This window comes from Pungitius pungitius, chromosome 3 (genome assembly GCF_949316345.1).
Source record: "Pungitius pungitius chromosome 3, fPunPun2.1, whole genome shotgun sequence".
NCBI lineage: Eukaryota > Metazoa > Chordata > Actinopteri > Perciformes > Gasterosteidae > Pungitius > Pungitius pungitius.
Genome location: NC_084902.1, coordinates 16314425 through 16331979, shown reverse-complemented (window position 1 = coordinate 16331979; position 17555 = coordinate 16314425). Strand labels below are relative to the sequence as shown.

Here is a 17555-nt window from a genome sequence, read left to right as displayed (position 1 = left end):
GGTGATGCTAAAATGAACATTTATAATGACTGCTGTTGCTGTTGCAAAATAAGAATCCTTAAAAAAAGACCTCATATATATTAGCACTAGATTGCCCACTTCACTGGAAATCCACAAGTCAAGAAACACAACTCACTAGGGTTTTTTTCTCTTTACAAACACAATGCTACAATTACATTAAATATTCAATACTCTTAGTCAGTTAATGAATGTTGTTAAAAGCAATCACTAAAATACTAAAAGAAATAAAAAACAAAACAATACTAATATTAATTCACCTTTTTCCAGTCGTTCCCTTTTTTCTCGTTGTTATTTACTAATTGTATAATCATAATAATAGTCTGAGAAATAAATAGCTCATGTGGTGTTCTCTGGGCAATGGGGCAGGCAGCATAAATCAAGAGTGGAGCTCAGAGCGATGCAATGAAATGGTGGTGTCTAATCTCTGGCAGGTCACTTTAATACTTTCAAAAATGTCTCGGATGCAAGGGCGAAAAGTGGAGATATGCCACGAGTTTTAGCTCTGCAGGCAGCAGGATAGTTGAGTAGGCCCTGCAGAGGCAAACCCTCTCTAAGCTATAATTCTAAGTCATGTAAACTAGGACTGTATTGCACAAAAGTTAGCAGCTCAGCTTCCTCGATTTGTAGCCCAGGAGGAGATTATTCTTTAATTTTTTTGTTCTGTCCACCTCCCTGTTTTTTTTTTTCTTCTTCTTTTTTTTCTCCAGCCTAGAGGAGGCGAGTCGAACCGTTTTTTTTCCACGTTGATATGTCTATAACACGACCAAGCAATTTCAACAACTACGGCCTGATGATGAAAAGATATGAGCGCCACTACAACTCACTGTTAGGAAAACACCAACAAATGCACAGAAAACAAGCCTACGTCGAGAATTGCTCTGGGCGTCTTCTCGAGGTTAGTCCTTATTGTTCGGTGAGCACAGGTATCTAAAGAGTTTGCTAGCCAACACGAACGCTACACAGCGAATACAGTAGGTAAATCAACACTAATAACAACAGCACAGGTTAACACAGTAGAACTAGAATAGCCGATTATACAGGCAGACCTAACTATTGGATACAGAGGATGAGGGGTGTGATGATCGTCTACCGCGTCCACGAGTACCTCTTTATGCTGCCGGCCCCTTTCTGCTCAACATTTCTCTTTACAGCTAGGAAAAAAATCTGACAAAAATATTTACAATGAGAGAGAAAGAAATTGTGGAGAAACAAGTGTTGTTTTTCTTTTTGTCTGTCTTTTTTTTTTTTTTTTGTTCTTTTTCAACTTGTATCTCAAAGAATTGTCCCCAATAACGAGCAATAAACAAAAACCAAAAAAGGAAAATCCAATTACATCAGCTAGCATTGCACAGTCTCAGAGAGAGGTTTTTGGGATGGAATGGAGAGTTATCGTCCAAACAGTTGGATGAACACAGAGGGAGGAGGCGGAAGAAGGAGGTCAATAAAGTTCATGAGGGGGTGAGAGTTCAAAAAAGTTCAAGAAGACAGAGGATGGCTGCGCAGCTGGCGGTGCAGAAACGTTCCCCGCACCGCCGCGTGGAGTAGGGAGGGGTGGTGGGGTACGTGTGTCGGCGTGCGTGGTTTGGATGTTAAACAACAACAAAAAAATCATTAGAAAATGGAGTTTTTTGTATCTTTCCCATCGAGAAAAATCAAATGAAGCGATAAAAAGAGGGATAGAAGTAGACAAAGAAAGATAGAGAGAGAGGGGGCGAGGGGTGGGGAAGGGGAAGGGGTAGAAAGGGGGAGAGGGAGGAGAGTGAAAGGTGCCCCCGACACTATGGCACACAATCAATGGAGTCCCAAAGGCTGAAGAGATGACAGAATTAGGAAAGCAGCTGGCATGAGCGGTAGGGCTTTTTTTTTTTTTTTTTTAGGTAGGTGGAGAGACGGGGCAGTAGGTAGGTAGCCAACCTGAAGAAGGGTTAATCCTTGTTGGGTTTAGCTCTGTGGGGAGTGGTGAGGAGGAGGAGGAGGAGGAGGAGTGGTGGTGGTGGGGAGCAAAAGGTGCTGTTCAGTTGAGGCGTCATGAGCGACATCATGTTATGAGGGCGGAGCATGCTGGCTTCATGGGTGCTTCCAAGGATGGATGTCCGACACACAAGAACAACTCAAAGAAACGCTTGGAATGGTAGTTGTTGTTGTTGTTGTTTTGTTTTTTCCTCTCTGTTCTATTTTGGCACTCGAGAGAAGAGACTCGTGGGAGGCAGGAGGAGGAAAGTGTGTGTATGTTTGGGCTGAAGGAGGAGGAGTAGGCAGTGAAAGTGCAAAAACGAGGGCATGGAAGAGAGTGTGTGTGTGTGTGTGTGTTTGCGTGTGGGAGGGGGTAAACAGGCTACACACAGAAAATGGCATTTTTGTTAAAAAAAACAAACCAAAAAACTGGTCTAGGTTAGACAGAGCATACAGTACAAATAAAAAACCAGGAAAAAATCAACAGCGAACGAGAAGAAGTGAACAGAGAAACAGTGATATGACAAATGCAGTCTATAGTTGCTGGTGCTTCGATGGGGCCCGAGTCGGGGGGGAGGGGGGTGGGGGTGAAAAAGAGGGAAGACAGGGGGTCCCATAATATGTCTTAGAAGGGTGTTTTGAAGAGGGCAGTGGTGGGTGTGGTTGAGAGTGGGTTTGAGTTTGTGGAGGTGAAGGTGGAGGTGAAGGGCCAAAAAAAAAAAGCACATCTAAAAAAATGTCAGAGAGCCACACCCACTGAGCAGCGATGAAGTCACCCGGCGAGTAGCTGGTTGAAATTAAGTTTGCATTCCTCTACACATCGTAATATAAATTGAAAGGGAAAAAGAAGACTAGCCGGCTATACTTTGCACACAGACACGAGCACGGCGCTGGCCTACTGAGCACAGAGAGACAGAGAGAGAGGGAGAGAGACAGAGAGGAGCATGCACGTCTAAACACACCACTGGCTAAAAAACAGTAAGGATACACATCTACAGTAGCCTCGCACACTGACCCCACCCCCTCCTCCCCCCCTCCCCCCCTGCCCGCCGCTCAACCCCCAGCCCCGGCTTGGCCTGCCATGCACAGTGACAGCAGAGAGTTTAGTGCAAACATGGAGCAGGAATGGAATTTTTCTTTTTGGGGCTCTTGTGTAAGGAGCGGGCCATCTCCCATGACAACATCTGCCACGATAGAAAACACAACCACACTGGAAATACTCTGGTTGCATAACAAGGAATAAGAGAGAGAGAGAGAGAGAGAGAGAGAGAGAGGTGGACGGACTTTGGCAAAATATCTCTCCTCTATTTATTTTTTTGTGACGTTAAAGCCAACAAAGCATCTAATTGACCTGAGTTTGGAAAATAGAAAGAGAGAGAAAAAGAGAGCAAACGCACTGTTAATGTTCAGCGTTGTTTCTCTCAGGGTTCTGCAGCGGGGGGGGGATTCAGAGGTGAGCGAGGGGAGTTTTCACCCCCTCTCTGCGTCGCACACACTCTTTTTTACGAATCTCTCCCATTGAAACACACAGGGGGGGGGGGGGGGCTGCAGATATCATGTCATATTTGAGGTCAATAAGGTGCATATCAATGCCAAGACAAGCCAGAGCTGAGAGATTAAGAGGGGGGGGGGGGGGTGTTGGAGGGGTAGATATGGATGGGGGGTTTCAAAAAGGACAGAGAACATACTGAGAGCTTGACGCAATGCGTCGAGGGTTAGTAATGTTAGAATACACAGAAATACACAAACGAGAACACGTTAGCCTCTACCGCACGTCAATGGTCAGAGGAGTGATATCCAGACGTATGCAGAGGGGAGTACATTCATTGACAATGAAGTCTCACTTCAAAATTATAATTTTTTTTTAGTAGCAAGTAGCAAAATAGTCTTAGGCTTGTTTGTTTTTATCCGTATCCGGCGAGGGCGGCTGGACAGCGACAAACTACGTCTTTTCTCGCAAACGTTACGGTCAAACGTTTGGATTTCCTTGGGTCGCTGGAACGGAATTCAAACGACCAACATTTGAACGTTGTAAAACAACATCAAAATGCTCCCTTATCGGCATGCAAAGAATCGTCGACAAACACACTGCCTAATCATTTTTTTTTTTTCTTGCTTCTATTTTTTGTTTTGTTTTTCTCTCCATTTTCTGTCCACGTATCACTTTGATATCATGCAATATAGACGTGCAAAAAAGATAACATCTATTTCCACAAAATACATTTTGTTCGTAACTATAAAAGGCTGTATTTAAGAATGCTATCGAGTCACATTATTTTTAGCATAATTATGCTAACCCATCCCAATGTTGATTTGTCGAGGCCCAGAGTGGCGGTGCTTTTGCATCCTGGGAAATGCAGCTTCCGGAGGACTGGCTGAACACATTGCTAACATGGCGGCCCCTCAACATGTGGCAGGAACTGAGAGAGCTTATACAAACTCCTATACTGACTCTTACAAACTGTCACACGGATGACTCCCTCCCCGAGTAAATCATAAATATGGTTCATTTGGCACTTTTCACATTTTCTTAATATAAAAGTATGTCTTCTCTAATCTAATGTGGTTTTAAATCAACACATTTACACTCTTTAAAGATCTAGTTTGGCACAGGTTTAACTTGTTCATGTCAGAATTACACTATTATTAACTTATCGTCATCTTATAACAGAGCTTGTATTATACTGCCGTTTGAGACTAGCCTCTCCAGCTGACGGACAGATTTCGATATGTTTTAACCTAGTATTTTTAGTACATCAGTAATTATTAAATAGCAGCATTTCTCCACAAATTGAAAAAAATGAAAATGTTAACTTAATCAACGTCTAGATCCAAAGCTCCAACGGTAGATAAAGGACAGGACAACTACGTGTATTGCTTCCAGTACTCGATCACATTTGATCTCCGTCCCCTAAAATCGAGACGACTAAAAAGCTTGATCTATAATTAAAACACAAACCGGAAAAATTATCATTTTAAGGATTAATTGATGAGATGTAGAAGAAAAATCCAGTACTAATCAACACGACTGACTCCTCCATCAGTAATTCAAATGCAGTTTTTCTACTGCGAATGCACTGTGCCGTATCAGATGGACTTACATGCTATGGTCACAATGTTGGAATGACGTAATACTCAAAATATAAATTTAGCTGGACTGAAAATGACTGAAAAATCACAGTTTCTCAGAACAGTGCAATTTCCTTGTTTTGTCTGAGCAGTCCCAAACCCAATATTCAATTTACAATGAAAATAGACGGATAAAAACAGGTAATTCTTGAAAGTACAGTATATGCTTGATGATAAATCAAGCATGTAGTCTAGCATGCACCCAACAAACTGCTTCCAGCACAGTGCAGTTCTACAGTGGAACAAAAGCAGCTAAATCTACTACAGCCGCCATCTCCCCCGCGGTCTACAGAATATCAGACTTTAATCCAGTCAAACCCGCTGATCACGATATGTGTATGTTTTTATGTGTGTGCGCCGAAGGTAGTCCTTCATGCGCGGATCTAAACTAGTGTTTGTGCAACGTGCCCCCGCCGGCCTCGACTACGACCTACGACTTCTCCTCGGCACGTGTGGTTGTACCCCCCCCCCCCCCCCGAGGAGGAGGCCAACAGGAGACGAACTCGTTCCGCAGCTTTTCATTCTTTTTCTCGTCAGGGCAAGCAGCAGACATGCATTTGATCGTCACACTGGACAGTCACCCATGGAGCGATGTGGTAGGAGGAGGGCGGGTGTGAGGAGGTAGAAGGGGGGGTGAGGAGAGTGTGGATGGTGTTAGATGGGAGTAAAGAAGCCTCCTTACCAAGCTGTGGAGATAAACCCTCGCTGGCGCTCCAACAGAGGGTGACACATTCGATAGCACAGTGGAGGACTTTGGGTCGGATTGCTTTTTTTTTTTCTTTATCTTAAGAGGAGCTCCTTCCCCTCACCAGGCTGCTTAGATCAATAGTTCAAATGCACCCCCTCCTCATTACTCTCATTTTTACATTCCATCACACTTCAACTCCGGTTGGACTTAAATAGAGATTCACAGATTTGCCCGTTGGGTTGTACAATGCATTTACCAATTCATATCGTTTATGAAATGACACAGCTGAGATAGAAAAGTGAATTTCCTATAGTGTGTTCCAGTCTTTTTTATCTGCTGCTGTACTCCTAACATTGGCCCCCAACATCCTGACCTCTGATTACAAAAAGATATTTCGGAAACAACGGGTATGAGTGAAATCTGATAGATCTCGACTTATTGAATCAATTGATTGATATCCTCTTCATCGGCCTATTCTCTTTTAGTATTCAGATATGACGCACATTTCTGGTGAAGTTCTTCATATGCATTCTACATATATTACATATGTGTTTAGTTTCTCCTCGCCCAATAACACACAAAAAAACACCTGACCGCGATGCCGTCTACAGCACACATCCCTGACCTCGTGGGCAGAGAGAACCGCTCCCTCGCTTCACAGTGCATTAAGACAAAAAATTCAGTGTACTCCGATTGTAAAAAATCAATTAATCACACAGAACAAAAAAAGAAAAACGAAAACGATCAAAAAAAAGACAGCATCTTCAGCAGCTTTCTGGGTCTACAGTGGGAAGTACACCTGTTGCCGTGGGTGGCCTGCTGTTTGCCAGAGGTGGAGCTCAACTCCCAGGATGTGTGTTGGACATTTCAGTGTCTGCCCTTCACCTCATCGGCAGTCGGACAGTTGTTTGATATGGGAAAAGATCAGTCAGGCTGTTTATCTCCATTACTGATATTCAGGCAGTCCTAAAATAGCCAATCTAATTGTGAGGCCTGCAGATCGTAGCAGTGGACCACGCGCGAACAACGTTGTGATTCAGTGTTTCCTCTTTCTCAATGTTTGCATTTATGTTCAGTAGTATAAGTACATTTTGAGTCTTAAGTGGTTTTGCTTCTAGTCTGTGGTTTTGGGTTCATCTAAATGGTTTTGGCGAGCACCACAGGCTCGTCTGAGTCTTATTTCTGTAACATCAGAAGCAAAACAGGAAAGTTTCCTTACAGGGACGGCAGCCAGGTGGGATGACCCAGATGATTTCGGGTTAAAAAAGCCTGTAATCTGTTTACGGCTTTTTCTAATCTAGAGGTTGTACTGCAGTCCGCATCATAATATATCGTGAATTCCCATTTGCAGCACCAAATACGGCATTATAGTGTTTTGCTTCAGTGTGTGTGTTTGTGTGTTCCCTTTTCTGCTCTTTGACCGGAGACGTATGGTATATAGATATAGATATAGATATATATCTATATCTATATGGTAATCCTTCACTGTAATGATATTAGAGCCTGGTGTGGCTTACTGGACTTAAATAAGACATATATTACACTATCTAACATTACTATTTATCTTCAATCCACTTAAATAAAAAAAATATTCAAATCAAAAATAGTCTCATTTACATTCATGTCAACCTGAATTCACAGATAATCAAAAAGAAAAAGAAAAACAACAACTTAGCGTTTTTTCAAAAAGTGATCTCATTAATAAATAATGAAAATGGCGATGATTCCTAATAAATCATGACAATCTCGTTAACATAATTATCACGGCAGACTGCAAAGTAATGCCGTGGATCCCGTGTGATTGCCGCTGCTTGCACAGTATCACTCTCGTCGGTTTCGCACTACGTGAGGTCATCAGCGTGCGCCTCGGCATTCTATCTAAAACACTAGGGCTGTGTAAGGTGTGTGTCTTTATGTGTGTGTGCGTGTGTGGGGGAGAGGGGGGGGGGGGGGGGGGGCTACGCAGTGTAAGGGCCCCAACGCGCTGCACTGCTTGTGGAATACATCACAGGGTCTACAGGGGGTGGTGTGCCAATGAAGAAACGCCCCTCTGTCCCACACCCTTTCCCGATTTCACTTCCCCACTTCCTCCTGAAGGGAGGATGCGGGAGGTGAGATCACAGACGGGGGAGCTGTTCAAGAGGGGTCGGATTTGAGGATGTTTCTTCCCTCACACACCAAGCTTAAGTTTGCAGTCTTGCTCATTATAAAACCCTTGTAAAAAGGATTGGACGCGGGGGTGGGGGGGTTCGTGGGAGAAAAGGAGAGGGCAGGACTGTGGGCGAGTAGTTTGAGATGCTTTGGGAGGGGGAGGTCAAGGGGCAAATAAAAAAACAAGAAGGGAAACACAAACCCGACAGAAGGGGGAGGGGTGTGGGCCTGCAGGGGGAGGGAGGGGTTAAGGTTATTTCCATAAGGGATTTAGGGTTGGGCGTGCGGGGGAGGAGGGTTGTACCCTGTAAATGCGAACCCCCCCCCTGACACCCTTCCCTCCCTCCCCCCGCTTCTTGTAGCCTCTCAGGCACTCGGCCTGCCTACATGGCATTCAACTTTGTCCACACGATACACAACGAACAAACAGACAGCTTAATTTACTAATCCAAACAATAAAACAATGAAACAAAACAATAAAAAATCCTGAAAGGTCAAGACGTTAAGTAATAAAACCATATTTACATGTTACACAATTTTTTTTCTTGGTTTTTCAGCGTGATAACTCGCTCCTCTCCCTCCTCGTCTTCTTAGCACATTTTTGCTTCGCGTCAAAAATTATTTTTTTAATAGAGAATATTGAAAACACGCAGAAGAAAACAGCGCGGACGATTCCTTCTGACATTCTCCTCTCCTTTTTCCGTTCTCCCTCTCACTTCTTTTTACACTCCTCCCCCAAGCCCCCACTCTTTTTTTTCTCCTCTTTTCCTCCTCGTTTCTCATTGGCTGTCAGGTTTAGCCCACCTTCTGTGGGTTGGTGGCACGTACCCCCTGCTCGTAGGTGATTCGCTGGCTTATCAGGTACTGTGCGGCTTGCGTGGCGGCCTGGGAACCCGTGATGGTCACCTTCCTGTTCCGAGTTCCCGGGATGAACTCGCCTTTCTTGGAGATCTGGATTCTGGCGCCGGTCAGCTCCTGGTACTCCACTAACGTTTTTCCTCCTTTCCCCAAGATGGCTCCAACCAGGTTTTCAGGCACAGCGATCTCGACCACTTCCTTCGCTCCTTCTCCCAGCTTCTCTGTGGCCAGTAGAGATTGCGCCATCAGGGGCGACGCAGCACTTAAGTAGCCATTGGTGGCCCCCGTTGCTGCGGCCAGGGATCCAAGGGTGAAGCCTCCGAGACCGGCCACTGGGTGACCTCCGCTAGTGGATGCGTCGCTGGCATAGGATGCTAACAAATTAGCCGCGGCGGCTGCTGCGGGGTTAGCATTAGCCGCTACTGCTGCTAGCACACCTGAGGCTGCGGCGGGATTCAGCCCGAGGCCGAGGGAGTTGGTGTTGTAGCCGTAGCTGGCCAGGGTGTTGAGGGCGGAGGTTATGGTGAGAAGGTCGTTGCCTGAGAAGCTGGACATGGTGGTTGGGAAGGCGCCCACCCCGGCCAGGCTGGCCTGGCCGAGCAGGGAGGAGGCCGTAGCTGCCGCGGCGGCCGCCGCGGATGGCATGACCTCGGTCGAGTTGGCGTATGGGGATCCGGTGGGGTTGGAGTTGGCAACGGGCCCTGTGATGTTGGAGTAGGAGATGTTGAGGCAGGAGGAGCTCTGCGGGTCCTCCTGAATCTTCTGGACAATGATCTCCACGGCTTTACGGTTCTGCTCGGGCTCCCCGCTGATGGTGACCACACGCTCCTGCAGGTTAATGCCCTCTGGCTTTTGGGATAGCTGGACCCACGCCCCGGACTGCTCCATCACCGCCTTGACTGTTGCACCACCTTTGCCGATGATCAGGCCTGCCGTGCTGTTGGGGACGATCAGCTTGGCCTAGACAGGGAGGTCGGAGAAAAAGAGAATAAGAAAAATTAGGTTATTGCCTTCTAACATGTGTTATATTTTAATCCAGCATTGGTTCAAAATAAAAGCCTGTAAGGGAGGATTTAGAAGAATGAGTAGAAAGTTGGTGTTCTCTAATGATGTGGGGCACAAACAAACTCCTTTTTCAACACGTCACTTTCCGCTCAATGCAAATATTTTTTTTAAATATATAAACGTCATAGCCACTCAGTTACTGTCAGTGAATTACTTAATTAAATTCAAGGAAAAGATCGTAAGATACTTGCTCACACCTTTTTAGTTAAATCACATAAGCTTTGGATTATGCCAAAAACTTTACGTATTGATGTTGATTATAGTTATTAAAAATGTTTGTTTGTGTTAAAATCACTAAGAGAAACTAATGACTTTTACACGGCGAGTGAACAGCAGTCTACTGACTGAAAGACTAACCAGCCTTTACATCTCTCTTTACATCTTCTCGTTCATGATTTCAAATGTGATATGCAGCATATCCAGGAATTATCGTGCATTTAAAAAATGTTTTCACACACCATTAAACATGATGCAAGCCCTCTCAAATTCCTAATGAAATGAATTGAGGAATTTGAGAAATACACAAGGATTGTGCGATGGGTAATTGGTCATGAGAATTCTCCCTGTTGTCGTGCAGAACACGGTGAAATGGTGCCCAGGACGCTACGCTTATGAGCCGGCATTAAAGGCAAGGTCAGCGCTAAAAGAGTTGTCCTCCAGAAAGTGTGTTTCTGTGAGTACGTGTTATCGGTGTGACGATGTCCCGATGGAGGAAGATCTCAGTTGGACAACATTACGGATTGCGCAATGTTTTCTCCCACCCGAACACGTAGCTAATATCTTTGGTACATAATGGAGGGAAAGAGATGAAGCATGTTGTTGAGAGAGCAGGTGATGAAGAGCTACAGAGAGGTGCATAGAGTGGGAGGGATGGATGGATGAGAGAGAGAGAGAGAGAGAGAGAGAGAGGGAGGAATTCTAAAGAGGCTACTTGTGTGAAAAAAAAACACTGACTCCCAAGGGTCAGCGTTACCATGGAAACACAGCTCCAGCATTCAAAGGGTAGTTGAAGGGAGTGAGGCGATGACACACACGCCGCGCAGTACATTTTGTTTCACATAATTGCCTGTACAAATGATGTATTATTGGTATTATACTATTGTGCATTATAAATAATACCATATATGACCAAACATTTGGTCTACGAATGGACACTCTTAGGATGCTCTTATTTGTCGTTTTTGGAACGATGATACAAAGTTTGATATTTGTATAAAGGCGTCTACTGACTAAAAATAACCTTAGCTTAACTTTTTTTAAGATTTAAAAGAAAATAATGAATCCTAAATCCCCAGCTCTCTGAAGAGAGGGCTCTAAATAAGTTGAGTCAAAAATACCTACACATACACCCAAAATGTATTTAAATATTGTTCACATGGCTCTCTTTTCCCTGTAATGCATCACAACCCCCCGAAATGCACTGACATCTGATGCCAGTACATTGGTTCGGAGGTCTGGGTGAACCTAGGCTCCGTTAACGTGTGCGGTGGGCGACACGGAGCTCCACGTGCACAATGGAAGTAAAAGTGAAGCGCACGACTGAGACTCAACAATGTCCGCTCAACTTCTAATACTTTGCTTTTATTCACCTGCGTGCCGTACGAGGGCCGCAAACCGCAGCTGTCCGTCTAACCAAGAATACCCACATCGACCGATGAGCGAGGGAGGGAAGAAAAAAAAGACGTGGCCTTGATAAATGAAAGATTAAATAAAAGACACGAGGAGAGAGAGGGGGGAGAACGAGTGGGTGAGAGAAAGAGAGATCCAAAGAGAGTTGGATCAATTCAACTTATGAAAGAAGAAAAAAATGCGAAGGCCATTCCAATTCCCCTCCCCACCTCACCCTCTCCTGAACTACACCGCCGCGGTGGCAGCCTTGATGCAGCCACAGAGTTTGCTCTGTGTGGAGGGTAAATTTACATAGAAATAGGAAAAACCAAGAGGCGTGCAGGAGGGAGCCGACGATACCCGGCAACGCCGCGCTGCTACGAGCCGAATGTTACAGAATGAGCCTTTGCCGTGTTGAGTGTTTCTCAGCTTCCATCCGGCCGTGTATTTCGAGGCCCGTTTGAAAGCGTGCGGCTGCTTTCAGGGGCTCGGCTACAAGTCTGCTTTCCTGCGTAGATTACTGAGCAAGAGGAGGGCTAACAGCGCGTAGACGCTGAGTCACCAGTTGATGTGAAAATCATTCAGCACGCGCAGCCTGAAATGAAACAAATGAACCAGTATGCTCTAAAGTTATGCATGACAAATCACCCTTTAAAATGACTTTGACCATTTTGGGAAGGAGTTTAAGAGAAAAGTTAAAAAAAAAAAAAAAATGCACGTGGAGGACGATGTAACGATGCAGTCGCAGCAGGACGTCCATTTGATATTTTTCGGCTAAAGTTTTGAACTCCGTGGCCAAGCTCGACTTGTAGTGTTTGAGCAAAAAAAAGTCTCCTTTGACTGGCAATTTCTTTTGGGGGGCTTGTTGCTTTCTATGCAAAGGAGGGCGGCGGGAGTTTAGAATGGAGACAAGAGGGATGAAAGGAATAAGTGACAGGCGGCGAGGGAGGGACAGACAGGCAGAAAGAGAGGGGAAAAGCAAGGGAGGGAGCCCAAAATATATATTTCTACGGATGCACCCTTTCATCCTCTGCACTGAAACATTCTCTCACACACTCACACAAACACATACACACGGTGTTGGAGGATAAACTGTGGCGTACAGTGATGTCTGATCCCTCCTGGTCCTAATGATCCGCCATCTTTAAAACCAAGCTGATTCCCTGCTAATGAGCATCTCCTTTTGCCTCCACTCCTCTTCCTCCTCTTCCTCCTCCGCCCCCCTCCGCTGTCTTTTCCTCCAAATTGCTTCGCTCTTCTTTCATGAAATTGTCTATTTGTAGATTTTAAAAGCTAATAAACTTTTTCATATAAAGTTTGAAACGCACACCCCACACCAGAGGGGGGGAGACGTTTGGCATTCACCCAGCTGCCAGGGGTTGAGTGTCAAAGCCGATCTCCTGCTCATGAATACACTGAGGGGCAAAGTGTTGACTACAGCAGGTATACGGCGGCTTCACAGATAAGTCCAAATCGATGTGGCCGACAAAGCAGGCGTTTGGATTTCGAGTAATTTGGATCAATTTTTGCTGGTTTAATTGCCCCAAAAGTCCAAATGCTAGTAGTTCAGAATTTGAGTTGACGATAACCAGAAACCTTGAGTGACCTCTGCTGGTACGGCTGAGACCTGGACTGATGCCTGTTCTTGGTCCGCGGCCCGTTAGCACCCAGCATGCCTTGCGGTTGGCCGGGCTCGTTGTGACTTGACGAGGCTCACCTGCCCACCAGGAGCTGGAATCCACCGTTAATCAGTGGAAGGAATTCAAGATGAAGACAACTTGTCGTCATCCTCTGAGAAATATACCACGCTTTAAATCATTCCTCATCTCATCCATGAGGCTTCATTTAGCTCTGCCGCCCACGTCATGTTCCCCACAAAAGTATAAGAAGTCCCTAAATCTACCTCTTCTTTGAGACGGGTGTCCACAGCGGTTTTATAAGGCCTCCAACTGCGTCATTGTCATGCTGAGAAGCAACCACTCCTGGTTTATAACATTAACATGCATGTGTTTTACCATATTGAATTAAAGCCACGGTTGGCAATCTGATTTAATTTAATTTATTTTTTTTGTTAAATGTGTTTGTGCTGATACAAATATAATTTTTGTTGTTTAAATATTTTATTTTATTTGTTTGTCTCAAAATGAAATGAGCATTGGAGAAAAAAACTATTTGATAATTATACAATAATTAACTACAATCAATAATAATATATAAAGAATAGTATGGCATCTGTCGCACTTGCTGGAATATTATAAGCTTTCCTTATCCTTCTATTCAATCTGAATGATGTGCACTTATAACACCTTTACCGTAGCAAGATAAAAATATTAATTAATTACAACTCTATTCTATGTGTCACAGCCACTACCTTGAGCCAGCTTGACACACCTAAATGGAACAAGGTCATAATTATTGCTGTTAAAGACAAACATGTTTGATGATCACGTGTCAAAATGGCTGCTTTTGCTGAATTTTAGTGACCGTTGCTGCTGCTGCTGTTGGAAAGTATTTGTTACTTGGATACATTTTAAAAACCTTGCAGATACTATGGCTGTTTTATACAAGATTACCAACCTTAGCTTTAACACACACACACGCACGCACACGCACACACACACACACACATACACACACACACACACACACACACACACACACACACACACACACACACGCACACACACACACACACGCACACACGCACACACACTACGTTGCGGTTGTTCTTCAGGGTTTTACCCTTGAGGCGAAGACGCATTAACATACAGCTCCCTTGCGTGTCTCCTTTCTGTATACTAATAAAATATCAAAATAATTAAACCTTTGTGAGAGTGCCGACAGAGAAGCTGGAAAGGTTTTACCGGTGAAGACGTCGAGCGATAAAACAGCAGCCTAAATGAATTAGTTGAATAATTGATCACGCTCGACATGATGAATCTTTTAGTTTTATTGGAAAACACTCTCAAGATTTTCCTCTAAAAGCTTATACACAGTGAGACTAGTTTTAAAATGTGGACACCACCCATATTTAAATCAGTTAAAATCAGGGTTGTACTACTTTTATATAACATTATACCTTTCCTCCTCCCTTAAAGCTTTTTGAAAAAGTAAAACAAGTTATTTTGAAATAGCTCAACGCAGCTTAAACCTCTGTTTCATACCATACACCTGTTATATGCTAATACATTGAATGTGGTCATAAAATTAGATTAAACTGGTACTAACAACTAAAAGCTACAACTGCTTCTTGAAAACTTAAACTCCTCTCTCTCCTTTGTCGTTCCCTTTGCTTTATCACTTCCTCAACCCTGCATCCTTCCTTCCTTTCCTTCCTCTCTTGCTCTACTTATCTCAGAGCTTTTATGGAGGTGGCGGGGAGTCGTCTCCTCGTCCAAGCCCTGTGTCGTGTTCCCTCCAGTTCACAAGTCATCCATCATTGAAGGCCAACAAACACACACACACACACACACACACACACACACACACACACACACACACACACACACACACACACACACACACACACACACACACACACACACACACACACACACACACAGACACACCGAGTGGTGGACAGTGGACAACTGTTGAACTATGAAGTCTTAAGCAGGGGACTTTAGCTTAATCTGCCTCCTACTGATCCACAGGCTTAGTCGCATCTTTCTCTCCCCCTACTACACTATCTCTGTCTCTCCCCCCCCCCCCCCCCCCCCCCCTGTGCCCTGTCATCCCTCTTTTTTTGCCTCCCTTGCCATCTTTCTTCTTTCACCCTCTGGCCACCAGGCTAACAATAACTGCAGGAAAGAAGAGCCCGGGGTACGATGACTAACAGGCACAGAGAGTTAACTTTGGATACATAGAATCAACTATACCAGCACACACACACACACACACACGTCATCATCAGTAAAAATGGCATCTCTTCATCAGCCACACCTGTGCCCGTGCTTCCATGCAACCACCCTCCTGGAGCTCACTGGCCGGTTGTCGCTGATTGACGCTGTGGTTTAAACAGCAAAGAATTCCAATATTTTTGTGGTTCAATAATCCAAAAATACGACCGCTATAAAAGTCTATGAAACTCCTCCTGATTTGTGAATGAAAATGAATCCATCATTTAACGACTGCCAATTAGTCACTTTTCTTAGGAAACTGTTAAAACGACTGTGCTTCCTTGGCCAGAGCCTCTGCTGGTTCTGTCATTACATGAAGTGTGCAGCCAAGACTCGCTCAAACTCACAAGCGCCAAACTTTCCACCGATACCAAACGCGTCCATGTCAATTTTAGGGGGGAGTGAAGACTTTCATTTAATGTACAATAGATCTACAAATAGTTACTTTTGTATGGACATAGATGGAAGCAGCACATGTTAATGAACAACATGACACGGGGCAGAAAAACAACCTGCTGTGGCTGTTGGCAGTGGGTCCTCTTCCCTCTGCTTCTGTCCTGCTGAAACCTTCATGTGGCACGAATCCCTTCATGTCCACTGATAATGGTTTCTCTGCACTTTTTTTGTGCATTCGCCCCAGAACCTCGTATTATGGCAATTGTGGTATAAAAAAAACGTACAAGTCTAGTGGAAAAAATAAAATATTCTTTGATTAAAGTGATCCATTCCTGACGGGGTGATAAAATGTTACATAAGAAAGTAAGAATGCAGGAAACTATAAAAGTCTGCTTGGGAGTCTACAGAACAGACTTCCTTATGCTTGCAGCTTTTTTTTTAATCTGTTGCTTATTCAGTCTCTTTTTAGAGATCTTAAACCAGAGCTGGGGATTGTTGGATCAGTGGAAAGCCCAACAAAGAGAATTTGGACCATTTTGTTTTGTTTTCCGTCGAGTTTAGATAAGTGTGTTTTCTGACAACCATCAAGGTCAAACAAGTGTTTCAATGACTGTAGGTTGGTGGCGTTGAGGGGCACATACGGAATACATTTTTACATTAATGCATATGAATAATGATCTAAACCCTGTTTATTCACAATATTTGAATTTAAATGTGGGATGCATGGGATCGCATCAGAGAAGTGACGCAATATTAGGACTCCTGTCACGTAAGAATACCACTTTGTTTCAAAATGTTATTTGCGACTATAGTTGTTGTTAAGAGCCAAACCCAAATGGATTTGTTAAGTCATTTTAAATGATTCATGTTAGATTAAATGCTTTTTGAACTCCATCCTTGTTCTTGTATTCATTCGCTGATCAGCAACAACACAGTTCTGACCCGAATGGACACATTATTTGTCTGAAACTGAGCTATTTCTCTCTGGGAGTCTTACACGCCCACTTCTACAGCCTCTGACGCAAAGGGAACCAGACTCTATATTGTCCTGACATTTGTGGCAAACTTCCTGTGCATGGAAGACAATAACAGGAAGTAGGAAACAGGTGTTAGCGCTGGAGGTGAAAGTTCAGCGGATACGGCCCCTCCGTCCTGCAGGAAGTGGCCGCAGGGAGCGGCCAGGGAAAAACGCCGGGCCAGAGGCCATTCGTGTAAATGCGCGTGTATGTACAGTATGTGTTTGCCGCTTTTAGTCTGAATAAAGCCCAGTGCGATGCAAAAATAGCCCCAGAATAATAATGCCACAACAAAGCCACAAGCCATTCACAGCTGATCTCACTGGGGACACAGCGCCGACTCTGCAGCTCACTTCTAAACACCATAATCCAACAATAACAAACGAGAGAGCGTGTTTTACTGCCAATATGAATGCAATATTGATGCAGTAAATAGGGAATACTTGACAGATTTACACATACACAGAGAGGGGGCGGTCTGTGCTTTGCATTTTATGTAACAATAACTGATGTTGATGCGCAGCTTTTCTACAAAAACACAGCGTGGTCACACGAGGTTGAGAAGAATAAAAGGAAGCTGAATGTCATCCAAAATGTTGGAATAGGCCCTCTGTCGGCTCCCCCTGGTCTAACGCATGCTCTACTTTTTTAGAATAGCAAATGATGTCTTACTGTCATTTACACACTTAGGAAAGTCATACAATGGGCCGCACTGGACCCCCCCAGTGGGCCGGATCCGGCCAACTGTGAAAGGGTAAAAATTGTAATACT

At 44.3% G+C, this 17555-nt stretch overlaps 1 protein-coding gene across 4 annotated transcripts in view; it reads right to left on the bottom strand.

Moving 5' to 3' along the window:
- Positions 1–3268: 3268 nt before the first annotated feature.
- Positions 3269–17555, bottom strand: part of nova2 (NOVA alternative splicing regulator 2) — a 61229-nt gene continuing 46942 nt past the window's right edge. For all 4 annotated transcript variants that reach the window (XM_037464006.2, XM_037464015.2, XM_037463989.2 and 1 more), the window contains one exon: positions 3269–9760. In XM_037464006.2, the coding sequence (XP_037319903.2) occupies positions 8738–9760 (1023 nt within the window). In that variant the 3' untranslated portion in view covers positions 3269–8737. The remainder of the gene's footprint in view (positions 9761–17555) is intronic.